The sequence below is a fragment of the Leopardus geoffroyi genome, chromosome C3 (assembly GCF_018350155.1).
Source record: "Leopardus geoffroyi isolate Oge1 chromosome C3, O.geoffroyi_Oge1_pat1.0, whole genome shotgun sequence".
Taxonomy (NCBI): domain Eukaryota; kingdom Metazoa; phylum Chordata; class Mammalia; order Carnivora; family Felidae; genus Leopardus; species Leopardus geoffroyi.
Window position 1 is genome coordinate 67159380 of NC_059338.1, and position 19265 is coordinate 67178644.

A 19265-nucleotide genomic window follows, 5' to 3' on the forward strand; every position below is an offset into this window, starting at 1 on the left:
CGGCTGTAGCAACGCTTTTCTAGATGTTTCCTGAAGCAACAGAAATAAAAGCAAAAATAAGCTATGGGACTACGTCAAAATAAAGAGCTTCTGCACAGCGAAGGAAACAACAAAACTGAAAGGCAGCCTAGGGAATGGGAGAGGATATTTGCAAATGACATATGAGATAAAGGATATTCACATACACACACCATGGAATATTATTCAGCCATAAATAAAGAATGAAGACTTACCATTTGCGATAACGTGGAAGGAGCTAGAGTGTATTATGCTGAACAAGTCAGAGAAAAAAAAATACCATATGCTTTCACTCATTTGTGCAATTTAAGAAACAAAACAAACAGGAAAAGGGACAAACCAAGAAATAGACTCTTAACTACCGAGAGCATACTACTGGTCACCAGAGGGGAGGTGGTGGGGGACGGGGGAGATAGGACATGGGGATTAAAGAGGGCACTTGTGATGAGCACTGGGTGATGTCCGGAAGCATTGAATCACTATGCTGTAGGTCTGAAACTATATAACACTGTACGTTCGCTATACTGGAATTTTTCAAAATGATAGTAAATAAAGTTTGAAAAACAAGAACTCGGGCGCCTGGGTGGCTCAGTCGGTTAAGCGTCGGACTTTGGCTCAGGTCCCCATCTCCAGGCTCGTGAGTTCGAGCCCCCTGTCGGGTTCTGTCCTGACAACCTAGAGCCTGCTTCGGATTCTGTGTCTCTGTCTCTCTCTGCCCCTTCCCCACTCTCGCTCTCCCTCTCAAAAATAAATTAAAAAATAAACATTAAAAAAAATAAAAAACAAACACCAAACTGCAGATTATCAGAGGCAGGGCCTCAAGTTACTTAAACAGCAGCCTTGCTTTGGTCCAATGATACTCTGACCACAGGTTTACTTTCCCAAAGGTGGTTTCCCTCACTCCTCTACCTGCCTGCTCTTCCCTTCTCAGATCTGACGTCTTAAGCTCCTCTCCACACTGACATGACTTTGACAAATAGGGATGCACGCCTTTCGACTTCTTAGAGGGCCCATCAGAACGTGTCTAAGAAGGCACAGGAGGGGTTAAATCAGTGACCTAAGGATTATTTTCTAAAACTGAATTTTTCACCCTGTCTGCTCACACTCTGCCCCCTTCCTCCCCCCCCCCGCAAGCCGGCAGCACCCGGTTTCTAAGGCACAGGCTGGTGGTGATACTCAACCAAAGTGGCAGCGACAGCTAACATTGGAGTCAAAATGTGTCACCAACTACGAGAATGCCTTTATCTACCAGCTCATTTAATCCGCAAAGCAACCTTGTTATTATCTGCACTTGTCAGGGGCGAGTGTGACTGCACAGAGATTTAAGGTAAGAAACAAACCCGCCGGGGATTATACAACTAGCAGCCGGAACCCCAAGCAGGTTTTCAGGGCTCCGGAGCCCATCCTCTGAACCTCTAGCGGGACTCGTGCAGGCAGGCATCTCTCCCCTCTTTGGCCGGCCTGCCCCACTGAGCGTTTCACCACCACCACCGCCCCCCCCCCCCCCCCAACGAGACTGGACTGGTTTCCAAGACTGTCACCTTGTCACAGGGCCATCCATCGCCCCCATTTTTGTTCTTCAACACAAATGCAAGCATGTCACCCCTATCTTTGCCAAGCCGACTCCCCCATTGCCCCAGTGCAAGTCCGAGGGCTTCCTCGGCCCGGCCTCCGAGCGCTGATCCGGCTTCACCTGTCTACCACGCCTCCGCTTCTAGTTCCTGGAAGTCACCCGTGTCGTCTTTCCATTACCCCTTCTGCCCACCCCTCCCCCACCCCCACGACCCCCGGAGGGAAAGGCTCGGGGCTCGTTAACTTCTGTTAAATGCGCTGTGCACCGGCCACGGTGGCGTATCGCTGGACCGTGAAACGTGTCCCCCAGCGGGGCGGGCTCTCATCGGTGTCCCGGGCACACTCCCGGACAGCGGCCCCGCCACCCTGCCGCGTCGCCGCCGCCGCCGCCGCCGCCGCCTCGGGTCGCCAGGCCGGCGATGCCCTCCGCGCTCGCCGCGCGGTGTCGCGGCGAGCAGAGCAGCCGCCCTGCGGCGGCGGCGGCGGCCCGAGCGCCCAACGTGGCCACCCGGCCGGGGCTGTCCCGCAGGTCCCCGCCGCCACCCCGCGGGCCCCTCGGGCCCGCCTGCCCCGCCGCGCCCCCCTCCGTCCGCAGCCGCGCCCGCGGCGGGGGCCCCGGGAGGGCCGGGCGGGACGCGGCCGCTTCCCCGCGCGCCCCGGCGCCGGGCCGGGCCGCGGCCGCCTCCCCCGCCTCTCCCCCCCCCTCCTCCCCAGGCCCGCGCCCGCTCGGCCGCACCCCTCCCCGGCCCGCCTCAGCCGGCCGCGCCGCGGGCAGCGAGCGCCGCATTCGAACCTCCCTCGCAAAGACAGTCTCCGCCCCACAATGCACCGCGGCGGGCAGCCTTTGAAAAAGCGGCGCGGCTCGTTCAAGATGGCGGAGCTCGACCAGTTGCCTGACGAGAGTGAGTAGCGCCTCCGAGCGCGCCCCTGCCTCCCGCCGGCCGCCCGCCCCCCCCCGCCCCAGGCCGCGCCGGCCGGGGCGGGCGGCCGTGCACTCCGCCGGGCAGGCGGGGCCGGCCGCCGGCCCCGGCGCGCTCCCCCAGGGCTCCCGCCGCCGTGTTGCCGCCGCGTCGCCGCCTTTGTTATGGTGCCTGTGTGTGTGGGTTTCTGGGGTGGTGTGAGCGCCGGGGCCGGAAACCGAAAGCCCGGGGGGCAGCGGCGCGCGCCGGCCGGGGCGGGGGGTGGGGGTGGGGGCGGGGGCCGCCGCCCCCGGGCCGCACGCGGGCCCCGGGCCGGGTGGGGGAGGAGCGGCCCCGGGCCGCGGGGGGCCGTCCTCGCCGCCCGCCCCGCTCGCCCGGCGGGGTTATGTAACTCGCCCGGCCGCGGCCGCGAGGGCCCGGGGCCGGGGAGGGGGCCGCCCCGGCCGGGCCGGGCGTCCTGTGGCGGCTCCTGCCTCTGCGGGCGCCGGGGGATCCCCCGCTGCCCGCTCCCCCCCTCCCCCCGCCTCCTCCTCCGGCGTGTCCACCCCTGGAAGTGTTTCCGTGTCACAGCGCTGGCCCCTTCCCCCGGGACCACAGGTGGCCGTGGACCTTCCCGGGGGCGGGGGGGCGGGGAGGACCCGGGCCGCCCCCACCCCGCACACTTCCCCGTGCGCGCGCGTGCCCTCCTCCACGGCCGAGAGCATCGCGGCGCGCACCGCCCGTGCCCTTCCTGGCTCGCCTCCCTCCGCCCCCGTGACCCGGGTGGTGCTCGCCCGCGGCCAGCGCCGGAGGGCGCCAGGCCCCTGCTCCGGGCGCCGTGGGACGCGAGGTGGGAATCCGCAGCGCCGTCGTCTGAAGTCGGGGGGAGGCGGTCGCTCGAGTCGGTCGCAGAAGGGCCCCCGCTCCCCGTCCGGTGCGTGCGTGCCCGCCCGTCAGTCGCGAGGGTCCCGGCGGAACGGAAGCGGGTCCCCGTCGCCGTGCGCTCCCGCCGGGCGCGCGGGACACGTGGACACTTGTCCCAGGAGGGCGGCGCGCAGCCTCCTCCGTGCTCTTCGTGGGGGTCGCGGCCTCCGACCGCGTCGCGGAGTTAGGAAAGTTCGAGTTGCCCAACGGGCGGAAAGTTGTGTGGGCAGAGTCGGAGTTGTGGGTTTGTTGTGGGCCCAGAACCGAGTGCCCGCGGGGTCGTCGGGGTGCTGGCCCCCGCCACGGGGGGCCGGGGAACCCTCACGTGGGGCTGGAGTGACTGGGGAGCGGGGTTTTCAATGTTAACGTTTGCTAATTGCAGCAGGTGGTCAGGTGTGGCTGCCGCCCCCCCCCCCCCCCCCCCGCGTTGGACGTGGCGCAAGGGTAGACCTGCCGTGAGCGTTGTTTCCGGTTTGGAGAGGACAGGGATTGTGGCGACGGACGTCCCCAGGTGAGGGTGGGCCTGCACGCCACGTGCCGGCCACCCGGGAGTCCTTGCTCTCTTGGGGACGGGGGTGGTCAGCGCGTGTCAGGAGTCACCACCACCGGACCTGTGCTTTTGAAGGCCGGTCCTTCTGTTGACATGAGATGAGGGGTGTTTGAAGCGGCTTTCTTGTAACTGTCATTTGGAATATTTGCTCGTCACCGTTAAGTATTTATTGAGGACCTACTAGGATTCTTGGTAGAGACTTGCGGGCCGTGGGTACCAGGATTCAAACGCCAGCGACGCTCTCAGGCTGCGTCACCATCGTTTGTGTCACGTTGTGACCTCTCCTGGTCGCAGGGGTGCACATGGGCCGTGCACCTGTGTGCGTGCAGGGACGTCTTGTTTAGCGAGACCACAACTTGCTGCGAGCAGGGACTGCCGCCCTCGTTGGTCACACGCGGTGCCACGTGTCAGGTGGATGTGAACACTTGATTTATGTTGAATTGACACGCTACTAACGAACCTGGAGAAGATTGGTGGGAAGTGATTTTCAGTTTGATGCTGGAAATAGCAGGTTTCTTTGCCAATTTGAGTCGAAGGGACTGGCCAATGCATTAGCCAGGAGCCAGTGTAACGTTACCAATAATGAAAGCTGCCATACGCGTACTTGCTGTGACCCAGATGCTCCTTAAGTGCTCGTTTCGGTTGACGGAAGTCCTCTCGCCAGTTCCTGTGTACGAGGAAACCCAGGCCTCTCCTTGCAGCCGCTGCATATCTCACATCTGCTGTCGGGTGTGAAATCCTCAACTTCAGGGGTTCAGGACCGACCTCATAGTCCCCCGCCCAGGATGAAGTCCTCCCAGTAGTTCCTGCCTTAATGAACAGCTCCCCCCAGCGCTCATGAAAACTTGGGCACTTGCGTCTTCCACCTCCCGTGACAAGGACCTGACCACGTCTTGTAACTTTCACCTTCTCCCCATCACCCGACACCCCCGTGCACCAATCCCTTCGGCCTCCCGGCCTCCCATTAACCCACTGCCCGCCCCTACCCTGTAACTTCCAAGGAGTCAGAGCAGTCCTTCTAGAGGGCATGTGTCATCCTGCTGCTGGGGACACTATCACAGCCACGGGGGCCTTTGGACTCTGGCCACGCCCACCTCTCCAGCTTCGTTTGGTACCACTCTTCTTCTCCTACTGTCCCTTTTTTTTTTTTTTAAGTTTATTTATTTTGAGAAAGAGAATGAATGGGAGAGGGGCAGAGAGAGAGAATACCAAGCAGGCTCTGAACTGCCAGCTCGGAGCCTGGCTCAAGGCTTGAACCCATGAACTGTGAGATCATGACCTGAGCCAAAATCAGGAGTTGGATGTTTAACCAGCTGAGTCACCCAGGAGCCCCTCATCCTGTCCCTTTGAGCTAAATTTGACCTTTTTCAGTCCCTGTACTCACCAGGCTTTCTTTTTTTTGCAAGGCCTTTGCACATGCTCTTCTCACCATCTGGAATGTTCTTCCTTTTCCTCGCTTGCAGTTGATGTCTGTTTATCCTTTACATCCTTTACCCCCAAGCTTCTTTAGAAAGTTATTTTCCATCCTCCCGGACAAGGTGACACCTTCTTATGAAATCTTTTTATTCGGTCTTGTAACTTCTTGCTGGCAGTGGTCACAGCTGTGGCTTTGCGTCTGTCCATGAGATTGGTTGGAAGCCCCCCGGAGAAGGCACCGGTTCTGGTTTTCTTCCTGCTTGCCTTTCCGGTTCATGCCTGACACCTGCCTTACTTCTCTGACCCTTTCCCATGACCTGCTCCCTGAGCACAATGGCCTTTGCCCTGCTGCTCCTTGAATGCTCTAAACGCCCTATCTCAGGGTTTTTGTACCTGGTATTTCTTCTGCCCAGACCCACTGCTTTGACCTCCTGCTCCCTCAAGACTAGTCCTTTTTAGATGTTACCTCCTCAGAGAAGACTTCCCTCAGCACCCTATGTGAAGTACCCCCCCACACACACACACACAGTGAGATCACTTCGTTTGTTTCCTTTATGACAGCTGCACATACCATTATCATTTCCTGTACTTGTTTATTGTGTGTCTCTTCCCACTAGACTGTAAGCCTGCTGAGAGCAGAGGCTCTGTCTCTTCCGGCAGCTGATCCCAGCCCCTGGAATGGTGCTGCAGGAGGCATTCGGTGAATACTTTGTTGAATGAACGAGCGAACGAACATATTCAGCACATAGCACATATACACACGTACAGCCCGTGTCCTAACTTCTGTGCACCAGCCTGTAAAATCCATGTGCTTAGCCTAGAAGTTTTTTTTTTTCTTATTGATCAAAGTAATACTAATGATAAACACGATATAAAAATTAGCCATGTGCTATGGGCACTGTTCTCTGAGCACTTTCACATACGGTAACTCGTTTAATCCCTGTTTCACAAATGAATCAGCAGCACAGAGAAATTAAGTAAATTGTTTAAGGTAACACAGCAAAAAAGTGGCAGAACCAGGATTCAAATATAGCTAGTCTCGATGTGTGCCCTTAACCATTATGCTATGTGGTCCCTCGAAAAAGAAAAAAAAGGCTAAAAGGGGTAGGTCAGAATCCCTAGGACAGAGTCTTACCTTCACGGAGCAGGAATGGATATCCTTGAGGCTCGCACCTCTTCCTTCAGATCTCTGCTCAGATATCACCTTCCAGAGCAGCTAACTGATCATGAGCACCTCATGGAAACAGTCTTCCCGCTCCCACCCCCTGCCCACGTTCCTGATATCCTGCCGCCCCCCCCCCCCCCCCCCGTCCCTGCCCAGTGCTTATCACCACTCGATGTATCTGTTCATCTCCCCTCCTTAGAATGTGAAGTGCATGACAGTGGGGCCTTTGGCTCTTCTGCGTTGCTGTTGAAGCCCCAGTGCCTCGAGCAGGGACCGGGGGTGCAGTCAGCACTCTGCGTATTCGCCGGGAGAGTGAATGCTCACTGCTCTTTCCAAAACCAACCAGATTCTCTTGGCAGCCAGGTGGATACGTGCCCTGTCCGCCAGCTGCTTCCCCGTCATGTTGTGCTGCGTGAGGCTTTTTAGCTAGCCTTTATGGCCTCGCTCCCTCACTTCTCCCCCATGCTTCTACTTCCGCTGTCATTAAACCCGGCTGCTGTTTGGAGGCTGTTAAGGTGTCCTGTTACCCACCCGTTCTCCACATCGAGGCAAGAGAGTCGAGTGAGAGCAAGAGTGGCTTTGGTGTTGATGGCTTGTCTGTTTCTACAAGCCTCTCTCATCCTGCCTGCGGAGGAAAAGTCGGCTGAAGTTCGGGATCTGAGCTGCGTGAGAACGTTTCGTAGCCAGAACTGCCGTACCTTATCCATGGCTTTTCATTTCAAGTCTGTTGTCCATTCGTACGAGTTGTGAATCATGGCTGCTTCTTTCTGTTAAACAACAAGGAGAATGACTCTGCCTTCTCTGATTTTTTACCTAGTTCATAGTCCTCTTTCTTACTTTATCCCCCGAGATCATCCTGTATTTGTTTTTGTGTTTTAGGAAATGCCGTAACGGATTGGCTCCTTAAAGATGTTTATACACATTTTGAACATGCCATTTAAAATTTTGTCTTTTCTCAGTGCAGGTAAATGACCAAACTTTTGAATAACTTAACTGCTGCCTGATTGTAGATTATATTCCATCAAACATAAATGGATGTCACAGTAACTGAGATGAGAAGTAGCTGGTTCTAAAATAAAACAGACTTATGGGCGCCTGGGTTGCTCGGTTAAGCGTCCGACTTCGGCTCAGGTCATGATCTCGCGGTCTGTGAGTTCGAGCCCCGTGTCTGGCTCTGTGCTGACAGCTCAGAGCCTGGAGCCTGCTTTGGATTCTGTGGCTCCCTCTCTCTCTGTCCCTCCCCCACTCCTGCTCTGTCTCTCTCTCTCTCTCTCTCAAAAATAAATATTAAAAAAAATTTTTTTAATGAAACAGACTTAAAAATGAGGAATGATATGTAATAATTTGACTATGACTATAGTAACAGAAAAAAAAAGGTGTTCTCAACAGTTTTGTTTTTGTTTTTAAAGTTAAAAGAGGGAGTTTTTGCTCATCGGAATTCTGTGAACAGTTTCTATTCTGGAGCACAGAAAGGGTTTTCCTGTTGATTTTTCAACATTGAGATAAAATTGATACTTAACATTGTGTTAGTTTCAGGAGTGCAACATCATGACTTGATACATGTGAAGTGATCATCTCACATGGGTTAGTCAACATCCATCACCACCCATGGTTACGCTTTTTTCTCCCACCACGAGCACTTTTCAGATCTGCTTTCTTAGCAGCGTTCATGTTGCTGTGCTGTGCATCACATCTCCAGCGTTTATTTCTCTTATAGCCGGAAGTTAGTGCCTTTTTGATACTTCTGCCCATTTTGCCCACACCCCCAGCCCTCGCTTTTGGCAACCACCAAACTGTTCGCTGTGTCTGTGAGTTCGGGTGTGACTTTTTGTTTGTTTTTAATTTTTTTAATGTTTATTTATTTTGGGGGGGGGGGGCAGAGAGAGAGGGAGACACAGAATCCGAAGCAGGCTCCAGGCTCCGAGCTGTCGGCACAGAGCCTGATGCGGGCTCGAAATCACGAACCGAGAGATCGTGACCTGAACCGAAGTCAGACACTCAACTGAGCCACCCAGGTGCCCCTATTATTTTGCAAGTGACCCGGACTTCTTTGCAATATACGCATCCAGTTCTGATACTTTCAATGTAGCGCGCTCCCTGCCTCATCAACATGTACTTCCCTGTGGTTTCTCCGCTTCCGCTCGCCCCCAGCGCCCGCAGGACAGCGACCAGAGCCTGGAGGCCGGCTGTTTAGAGGGGGGCTGAGGGTTCCCCGCGACAGAGCCCCTCGGACCTTTGTTAGCAACAGATTCTGGGTGTGTGAGGAGCCTCCGGGTTACTCAAATACACACGAAGGCGTGTTTTCGTCAGAGAGCCCTCCAACTGTGTGCCAGCCCCTCTGGGCTGCTCTGACTCACACACCTGGATTCTAGACTCCCAGGGGACCCCCTGCCTGATTGACAGTCCCGCTGGATCCTTTTCACCTTCTCTTTTCTCCACTCCGCTGCCACTGCTGATCTTTGCTTCAGTAAATGGCCGTGTTCCTTTCTCTTTTCCTTCTCCAGCACCAGGACACTTCTGGGTGAGGATCCCAAATCCCTCTGTGCCGACGCTTCCCTGCCTTCCCTCCCCCAACTCTCACAACTTCCACAGGACTCCCGATAGCTCTCTCTAGCTTGTCCTTACTTTGCCTGAGTTCTGGCCTGCAGCTGGGATGGCCCGCTGGTTCTTTCTTTCTATTTTTTTAATGTGTGTTTATTTTCGAGAGAGAGGAGCGCAAACGGAGGAGGGACAGAGAGGGAGGGAGGGGGGAAGAGAGAGAATGCCAAGCAGGCTCTGAGCTGTCAGCGCAAAGCCCGCTGTGGGGCTCCATCCCAGGAGCTGTGAGATCACGACCTGAGCTGAAATTGAGAGTCAGACGCTTACCCGACTGAGCCCCCCAGGTGCCCCAGCTCTGGTTACCTCTGATCGCACACCCCCCTGCCACTTCAGTCTCTACGCCCCTAAAACCAGATGGGCCACTTTCGCCCTGTAGCCAAGTTCTGTTTCTCTCATGTCGATTCTGAAATAACACTGAGTTGTTTTCCTTGCAGGCTCTTCAGCAAAAGCCCTTGTCAGTTTAAAAGGTAAGATCATAGCGCGATCCTTCAGGTATGGCATAAGGTGGAAATTTAATTCATTAAATTAATGGGGATACAATGTTTCTCTTTTCTTTCTAAATTAGGCTTCATTCTAACTTTTAAGTATTGGTTTTCACTGATGAAATTTTAAATTCATAGACTGTTATAGGAGAATTGGTCCTTGGTTGTTGGAAATTACTAAGAAATCTTTTCCCCTGGGGTGCCCGGCTGGCTCAGTCAGTAGAGCATGCGACTCTTGATCTCAGGGTTGTGAGTTTGAGCCCCACAGTGGGTGTAGAGATTACTTATGAATAATAAAATCTTAAAAAGACATAGAAAAATTTTCTCTAGAATTATTGATTAAATAACTTTTTTATAATTTGCAGGTAATCTCTACCCCCAATGTGGGGCCCAAACTTATGACCCCCAGATCAGGAATCACACACTCTACCGACTGAGCCAGCCAGGTGCCCCAAACCCCAAGAACTTTTTAACTAAACATTGCAGACATCATAGTAGAATGAAAGCATTTTTTAATTAAGGCTTTTAAAAAATGCTTATTTATTTTTGAGAGAGAGAGAGCACAAGTGGGGTAGGGTCAGAGAGAGGGAGACAGAGAATCCAAAGCAGGCTCTGAGCTGTCAGCACAAAGCCTGACACGGGGCTCGAACCCACGAACTGTGAGATCATGACCCCAGCCAAAGTCGGGTGCTCAACCCATTGAGCCACCCAGGCGCCCCTAGAGTGAAAGCATTTTATTGAACAGCTGTGCTCAGCTGTATTTTTGCATGAGTTTATTTTTTAGGAATCTTGCCTTAAAAGTAATAATGTAAGTCTCTTGAAATAAAAGAATGATAGTACTTTTCTCGGAAGAAAAGCTGTACATGTTCCTTGGTCTTGATCTTTCTTTCTGCACGTACACTGGCCACCCCTCTTACTGTAGTTTGTTTTGAGATTTTGCTTGAGCAGGATTCTGCTGGGTAAGTAAATCCTGAACCAGGCTGTGCTCAGAGTACTTTTAGTACTTGTTCAGTACTTTTAGTTTTTAGAGCTACTGTGTTGTGTGTTGCGTCGGTGATTTTCCACATTAAGTCCCGGCTTGAGAACGCTTGTGTCTACGACTGCCCTGATGTGTTTGCCTGGCAGGGTCAGCCCCACTCTGCCTTTTTTGTGCTTCTTAAAATGTACACCTGAAAAAAGTATTCCGTTATTCTTTTCCTCCCAATATTAAAACCATTTCGCTTTCAAAAAGTACATGTACAAGTGATATATTTCTTACAGAAAACGGTTAGAAAATGCTGATGAGCACCTAGAAGGAAATAAAAATAACTGTCTTGTGTGTATTCATCCTAGTTTTCTGTGTCTTTATATAAACATATCCTTTTTATAAAAATTGAACTCGCTCTCTTTATTTTCATAATATCTCTAATCAGTTACCTGATCGGATTGTTTCCAGTTGCAGATAGCTCTGAAGACATTTCTTTGAATCAAGGAAAACAGAAACACCCACACGTTTTATTTTTGTATAGCCAGGGTTTCACATATCGAAGCAGGAAACGTTTAGAAATATACTCTAAATTCAAAGTCAGAAGCTTTTTCCATTTTTCCACTGCCTGTTTTCAATCAGATTGTGCTTCTTAGCAAATTAGAATGAAGGAATTACTAAAACACAAAGAAAGAAACCACACATATTTTAATAGGAGAATTTAATACTTTCAAGATTCAGTGCTTTGTCCAATTACGTAGCGCTTGACAAAAAAAAATACGGAAGAGATTTTTCATTTGTAATAAACCAAAATTACTATGCTCAGTATATTTTTTCCATATTGGTAAATATTTCAGATATATTGCTGTTAATAAAAAGGCAATGTTTGTAGTATAAAATCCTTTGAACTTAAATCTTATTAGTAATAATTACTTATTACAGAGGGAAGCTTATCTAACACACGGAATGAAAAGTACAGCTCTTTACAAAAAACACCTGTTTGGAAAGGCAGGAACACGGGGTCTACTGTGGAAATGGTAAGGAATTAGTGTTTCTTACTCTTTAGAATATGATAGCTAAATTGTCTGTATTATTGTCATGTGCAGATTCCTACAGGACAGCAAGAGTTTCCCAAGGTTTTCCCCATCTCCAGGCATTTGAGTCTTTAAGTGTCATTGAGTAGTATACGATCATACGCCATCAGTAGCCTTTGATAATCTGGTCATCAGGCATTTGTTAAGCAATTGCAGTGTCTTTAGTAGGCAAGACGAAAAACAAACAAACAAAAAACCACACACACCAACCTCTGATCACTCCAAATCATACTTTATTTAGAATACAGAAAATTTCACATGCTGCCTGCAAAAAGATATAGAAGTAAGTGGTAAGATCTCAAAATCTCACGTAGGTCAAGGGTAAGTACAGGTATGATAGAAGGGACTTCCTGCCAGGGCTATGGAGTGTCAAGACTCTCGGTGGGTTTAATTTCAAGGCCCGGCACCTCTAGCCTTGACTCTGTTGGATGCTGGCCATATGCTGTGAACCCTCTGTGCCTACCTCCCTTCCAGCTGGGCGGGAGACCGTGTCCAGTGCTGGGACAAGGATTTGAAACAGGATGTGGGTACGATTGGGATTTACTTCTGTTGTCCTTCTCTGTTGCTGAGGCCTCCGAACCCAGGGTGGACTGTAAAATTGTTCGTATTACTGACCCTTAAGCGTATGATGTCTTTTGGGCACTTAAGCCAGTTAGTTCTGGTTCTGTGGTCTAGTTCGGTTCTCCGGGCACTTATCAGATACCTGAGATAGGAATCCTGTGCTTTTGTTCACAAATGGAAATTCGGGTAACAGTTCTCGACAGAGTGTCTAGTATGTTATTACACGTTTCAGTTGAGTCTCTCGCGTGATCTAGTAACTTTGTCCAGCCCAGCCCTGTGCGGCGGACGCCGTATGATACACCCCCTGCTGTCGGTCTGAGCACTGACACGACGAGGTCTGGAATTGTCAGAGCTTACTTTCCTCTTGCACGTTCGAGGCTTCTAAGGCCACTTGGGTTCCAGTTTTACTCATCAGCTAGGTGTTTGAATTGTAAACAGATTGCATCAGTGTGCACGTCACTGCTTTGTAAATCTAAGATCAGTCACGCCTGACTTTGAGCGCTTGGTATCACCGACACTCCATCCTTCCAGCCTCAGCTGGATCACCCAGGTACAGGATTAGATTTTGGAAGAAAAATGAGAAGTGTTCGGTCTTTTTATTAAAGAAACAAATTTCTATCCTAGCCTTTCAGAAACTCAAAGCGAAGTCGACTCTTTTCTGACGAAGACGACAGACAAATAAATACCAGGTCCCCTAAAAGAAACCAGAGAGTGGCGATGGTCCCGCAGGTACGTGTGTCACAAGCATTTTGTTCCACGGGAAGGGAGGTGAGCACGTGCTCACGTGATCAGGTTTATTTTTATTATTCTGTTACGTCTCAAGTAACAAGTTCTTCTTAAGTCAGTGCTCCAACTCAGCTCCTGTATTAGTGACCTAGAAAGGCCATTATTTTATTGGTGGACTTTTTCCCAGCGTAGAAAGCCAGACCTGTCTCACAAATGCACACTTGCAAGCATGGAGAGGAGAGTGGACTGAAAACAGGTAGGATTTGGTAATAGGGAGTCAGTTCGGAGTTTTGTAAGGAAATGAGAGGGGAGAAAACATTTTACTTAATGACTGGAAAGTATGTTTTGTGTGTGTGTGTGTGTGTGTTTAAACATTTATTTTTGAGAGAGAGAGCACTCACAGGCAAAGGGCAGAGAGAGAGAATCCCAAGCAGGCTCCACGCTGTCAGCCCAGAGCCTGATGTGGGGCTCAATCTCACGAACCATGAGCTCATGACCTGAGCTGAAACCAAGAGTCAGGTGATGAACCGACTGAGCCACCCAGGCACCCCAAAAAGTTCATTTTTTAAAGTATGATGTGCTATCCCGAATTGGATTCTGGGACAGGAAAAGGACATTAGTGGTAAAGTCTGTAGTTTAGTTAATACTGTTGTGCCACTACTAATGTCTTAGTTTTGACAAACCATGGTTATGGAAGGTGTTAACATTAGGGAGAGCTGGGTGAGGGGCATATCTTTGCAACTTTTCTGTAAATTTACAATTTTTCCAATCGTTAATTTTTACCTCTACCCGTTCCCTAGGTCTGCTTCCCTCAGTAACTAGTGACTGCTGTAATGAGTTTGATTATCCTTTTAGGTCTTTATAGGGCTTTTCTAAAACTTTAAATAGGTGTTCACAGAAAATATGTGGTATTCTTTAATGTTTCTGGTTTTAAAATTCTATTTGTAGTATTATTTTCATGATAACATACACATCATTCTGTAATTTAGTTTTTCATTTAAAAGTCTGTTTTGGGGGTGCGTAGGTGGCTCAGTCAGTAAAGCGTCTGACATTGGCTCAGTTCATGCTCTCATGGTTCACGAGTTCAAGCCCCTGCATCGGCTCGCTGATATCAGCACAGAGCCTGCTTTGGATCCTCTGACCCTCTCTCTTTGCCCCTCCCCAACTTGCGTGCGCTCCCTGTCTCTCTTTCTCTCTGAAAAATAAACAACCGTTTAAAAAAAAAAATGGGGGCACCTGGGTGGCTCAGTTGGTTAAGCATCTGACTTCGGCTCAGGTCGTGATCTCACCATCTGTGAGTTCAAGCCCCACATGGGGCTCTGTGCTGACAGCTCAGAGCCTGGAGCCTGCTTCGGATTCTGTGTCTCCCTCTCTCTGCCCCTCCCTTGCTCACGCTCTTTCTCTCTCTCTCTCAAAAATAAATAAAGATTAAAACAAAAAATTTTTTTAATTAAGTCTGTTTTTGAGATTTGGCCATGCTGATTGATTGAGGTAGATGATAGGTAGACTTCAGTGTTTGGTTTCTTTTTACCGTTATATGTTATTGAGCCTTACGATACCGTAGTTTGTACGTTCTCTGGCTTACGGGCATTTAATTGGTTTCTAAGTTTTTACTAGTACAGATAATGGTGTCGTGAACACCCCAGGCCTGTCTGTATAAACTTGCAGGTGTTTTTCTAGGACAGATGCCTGACATGTGAAACTGCCAGATCACAGGATGTGCACATTTAAACGTTTTGTTTTATTTGCTTTTAATTTATCTCCAAGTTACTTAGCATCTAGTGCAATAATGATTTCAGGAGTAGATTCCAGTGATTCACCCCCCACGTATAACACCCAGTGCTCATGCCAGCAAGTGCCCTCCCTAATGCCCCTTCCCCGTTTAGCCCACCCCCCGGCCACAGCCCCTCCAGCAGCCCTCAGTTTGTTCTCCGTATTTAAGAGTCTCTTCTGTTTTGTCCCCCTCCATTTTTATATTCTTTTTGCTTCCCTTCCCTTGTGTTCATCTGTTTTGTCTCTTAAAGGCCTCATATGAGTGAAGTCATACGGTATCTGTCTTTCTCTGACTAATTTCACTTAGCATAACACCCTCCAGCCCCATCCCCGTGGTTGCAGCAGTTAAACATTGCACAGCAGTCCCACCTCGTCCTCAGAGGCCCCGTGCTGGCTGCTGTGCTCTCCCCACAGCCCGTCCCGGTGCCTGTTTCCCCATCGTTTGCTGCTCCGCACGGAACCAAGCGTCTGATTTTTGCCGATCCGATAATAGCATCTTCCTGGTTTTCGTTGCCATTTCATCTGTGAGTGACCTCGAGTACTTTTCACATAGGTTTAAAAATGATTTCTTGGGGCCTCCTGGGTGGCTCAGTTGGTTAAGCATCCGACTCTTGATCTCAGCTCAGGTCTTGATCCCAGGGTCATGAGTTCAAGCCCCGTGTGGAGCTTGGTGCTGGATGTGAAGCCTACTTTTATAAATTTTTTTTTTTTCAACGTTTATTTATTTTTGGGACAGAGAGAGACAGAGCATGAACGGGGGAGGGGCAGAGAGAGAGAGGGAGACACAGAATCGGAAACAGGCTCCAGGCTCCGAGCCATCAGCCCAGAGCCTGATGCGGGGCTCGAACTCACGGACCACGAGATCATGACCTGGCTGAAGTCGGACGCTTAACCGACTGCGCCACCCAGGCGCCCCTGAAGCCTACTTTTAAAGATAAATAAATGAATAATCAAAGAAGAGAAGAGAAAAACGATTTCTTTCCCGTAAACTGTTTATGTCTTTTTTCCTATTTTCTGTTAGACTGTTGATCATTTTCTTACTCGTTCATAAGAATTTTTTATACGTTAAGAATATTAGCCGTTTGGCCTGTTTATATTGATTGTAATTTTTCTGTTTGTAGCTTGTTTTTTGACTCTGTTTCTGCATTTTTTACCATGCAGGACTGAAAAAATTTGAAGGGTCAAATACAACTCTTTCCTTTTAGGACTCCCTGGGTTTATACTTACTCGGAAAGATCTTCCTTAGTCTGACATTTATAGTTTTTGAATTCACGTGTATTTAATTCATTTTTTTTTTAATGCTTCAATTTTCACTTCATCTGGGATTTATTTTAGAGTAAGGGATTAGGTGAGACTGCAACCTTGATTTTTCCCAGAGGACTACTTAGTGGTCCTGGTCTCATTGACTGAGTGGTCCATCACGATTTAAAATGCTGCCTGCATCCGGCTCTTCACCGGCTCAGGTCATGATCTCGAGGTCGTGTGATCCAGCCCCCTGTCGGGCTCCTCGCTGGGTGTGTTGGGATTCTCTTTTCTTCCTCTGCCCCTTCCCTGCTCGCGCTCACTCTCAAAATAAATAAATATACGTTAAAAAATTAAAAAAAATTAAGATGCTGCCTGCATCACAAGCTACATTCCTGTATATACATTCCTGTATATATTTGGGATTATTTCTAGACTTTGCATCTCTTTCTGTCTAGTATGTCCCTGTATGTGCCAGTGTCAAATTGTTTAATATGCTTTTACATAGTGTTTTCTTATCTGGTAAGATATTATTACATATCCTTTTCTTAGGTTCTCAAAAGTATCCTTGCACGTTTTTTTTTTTTAAGTTTGCTTTTTTTTTTTTTTTTTTTTGCAACGTTTTTATTTATTTTTGGGACAGAGAGAGACAGAGCATGAACGGGGGAGGGGCAGAGAGAGAGGGAGACACAGAATCGGAAACAGGCTCCAGGCTCTGAGCCATCAGCCCAGAGCCCGACGCGGGGCTCGAACTCATGAACCGTGAGATCGTGACCTGGCTGAAGTCGGACGCCCAACCGACTGCGCCACCCAGGCGCCCCAAGTTTGCTTATTGTGTGAGAGAGAGAGAGAGGGAGAGCATGAGAGGGGGAGGGGCAGAGAGAGAGGGAGAGAGAATCCCAAGCAGGCACTGCACTGTCAGCGTGGAGCCCGATGTGGGGCTCGAACTCACGAACCGGGAGACCATGACCGGAGCTGAAATCAAGAGTCGGACGCTTAACCAATCGAGCCACCCAGGTGCCCCTTCTTGCACAATTATTTTTCCATAGGAACTTTAGAGTCACCCCAACTAGGAGAAAAATTTTGTTGGGATTTTTATTGGTTTCCCACTAATATGAATTACTTTATGTCCTATGACGTGTTTGTAACACTGAGACCGTCCATCCGAGAACTGCTGGTAGGTTCCACTTATTCGGGCCGTGGTGTTCCTCTGTAGACTTTACAGACTTTTCCATGTTGATCTTGTACATTTCTTCATGGTATTCCTAAGTATTTAATACTGTTGTGCTGGTCATTTTTGCTTTCATAAACAGGATATTTCCCATGTTTTATTATCTAACTGATTCTCACTTATGCAGAGAAAAGTACTGATTTTTTTTTTTTTAAGATACTGATTTTTCAGAAATGTTTATTCAGAGAGAGAGGGCGAGCGAGCGCAAGCATGAGTGGGGGAGGGGCAGAGAGAGGAAGAGCGAGAATCCCAAGCAGGCTCCGCACTATCAGCGCAGAGCCCAACACAGGGCTTGAATCCACGAACTGTGACATCATGACCTGAGCCAAGACCAAGAGCCGGTTTTTTAACCTACTGAGTCACCCAGGCACCCCTTGTTTTGTTTTTCTGTTTATCTATTTTGAGAGAGAGCTGCAAGCGGGGGAGGGAGAGAGAGAGAATCCCAAACAGGCCCCGTGTTACCAGTGCCAAGCCCAGTGTAGGGCTCGATCCCACAAACTGTGAGATCATGACCTGAGCCAAAGTCAAGAGTTGGACGCTCAACCGACTGAGCCAGCCCCCCAGGCGCCCCTAGGATACTGATTTTTGCACGTCAACTTTGTATTCGCCCACTTCGTTAGATTCTCTTACTATTGTCAGTGACTACAGTTGATTTTCTTGAGTTTGCTAGGACAGCCATATCACCTACAAATAACGATTTTTGTCTTCTCCTTTACAGTTTTTATTCCTCTTACTGGGTAATTCCATCAAAACAACGTTAAAAAATAGTGATAGTCAATACCTTGGTCTTATCTCCCATGTTAGTGACCGTGGTTTTAGTACTTTGACGTTGACTGTGATGATGACTTTTGGGTTGGAATGAGGAGAAATAAGTTTTACAGGTTCAGAAGGTGTCCATCTATGTTTATTTTCTTGGTCAGTAGAGCTAAAGGTTTGTCCGTTTTGTTGATCTGTTCAAAGAACTTTGGTTTCATCATTTTGTCTCTTATTTTTCTATTTCATTTATTTCTGCTCTAATCTTTTTTTTCCTTGTTTTTTTTAACTTGTTTTATTTTTTATTTTTTAAAATTTACATCCAAATTAGTTCGCATATCGTGCAACAGTGGTATCGGGAGTAGATTCCTTAGTGCCCTGACCCATTTAGCCCATCCCCCCTCCCATAACCCTCCCGTAACCCTCAGTTTGTTCTCCATATTTATGAGTCTCTTCTGTTTTGTCCCCCTCCCTGTTTTTATATTATTTTTGTTTCCCTTCCCTATGTTCATCTGTTTTGCCTCTTAAATTCCTCATATGAGTGAAGTCATAGAATTTTTGTCTTTCTCTGACTAATTTCACTTAGCATAATACCCTCCAGTTCCACCCACATAGTTGCAAATGGGAAGATTTCATTCTTTTTGATTGCCGAGCAATACTCCATTGTATATATATACCACATCTTTATCCATTCATCCATCGATGGACATTCGGGCTCTTTCCATACTTTGGCTATTGTTGATAGTGCTGCTATAAACATGGGGGTGCATGCATCCCTTCGAAACAGCACCCCTGTATCCCTTGGATAAATGCCTAGTTGTGCAATTGCTGGGTCGTAGGGTAGTTCTACTTTTAGTTTTTTGAGGAGCTTCCATACTGTTTTCCAGAGTGGCTGCACCAGCTTGCGTTCCCATAATCTTTTTTTTAAATCTTTTTTTCATGTTTATTTATTTTTGAGAGAGAGAGAGACAGAGTGTGAGCAGGGGAGGGGCACAGAAAGAGGGAGACACAGAATCTGAAGCAGGCTTCAGGCTCCGAGCTGTCTAGCACAGAGCCCGACGTGGGGCTTGAACCCACAAACCGTGACATCATGACCTGAGCTAAAGTCAGACGCTTAACCGACCGAGGCACCCAGGCGCCCCTCTGTTCTAATCTTTACTTAATTTTTTTCTTTCTGCTTGCTTTGGGTTTTCTTTGCTCTTCTTTTTCTAGCCTAAGGTGGAAGAATAGATTATTATTATTATTTTTTTAGACCTTTCTTCTCTTCTAATATAGGCATTTATTCTATAAATTAACC

The 19265-nt window shown here is 49.1% G+C and overlaps 1 protein-coding gene across 5 annotated transcripts in view; it reads left to right on the forward strand.

Annotated features, from left to right (window-relative positions):
• The first annotated feature begins 2344 nt into the window (after positions 1-2344).
• Positions 2345-19265, forward strand: part of LIN9 (lin-9 DREAM MuvB core complex component) — a 64438-nt gene continuing 47517 nt past the window's right edge. The window contains exons 1-4 of one of the 5 annotated variants that reach the window (XM_045453256.1): positions 2345-2492; positions 9577-9609; positions 11531-11625; positions 12868-12972. In XM_045453256.1, the coding sequence (XP_045309212.1) occupies positions 2414-2492; positions 9577-9609; positions 11531-11625; positions 12868-12972 (312 nt within the window). In that variant the 5' untranslated portion in view covers positions 2345-2413. Of the gene's footprint in view, positions 2493-3081; positions 3340-9576; positions 9610-11530; positions 11626-12867; positions 12973-19265 lie in introns of those variants that run through there. The other 4 variants (XM_045453260.1, XM_045453257.1, XM_045453258.1 and 1 more) reach the window with 4 other exon arrangements.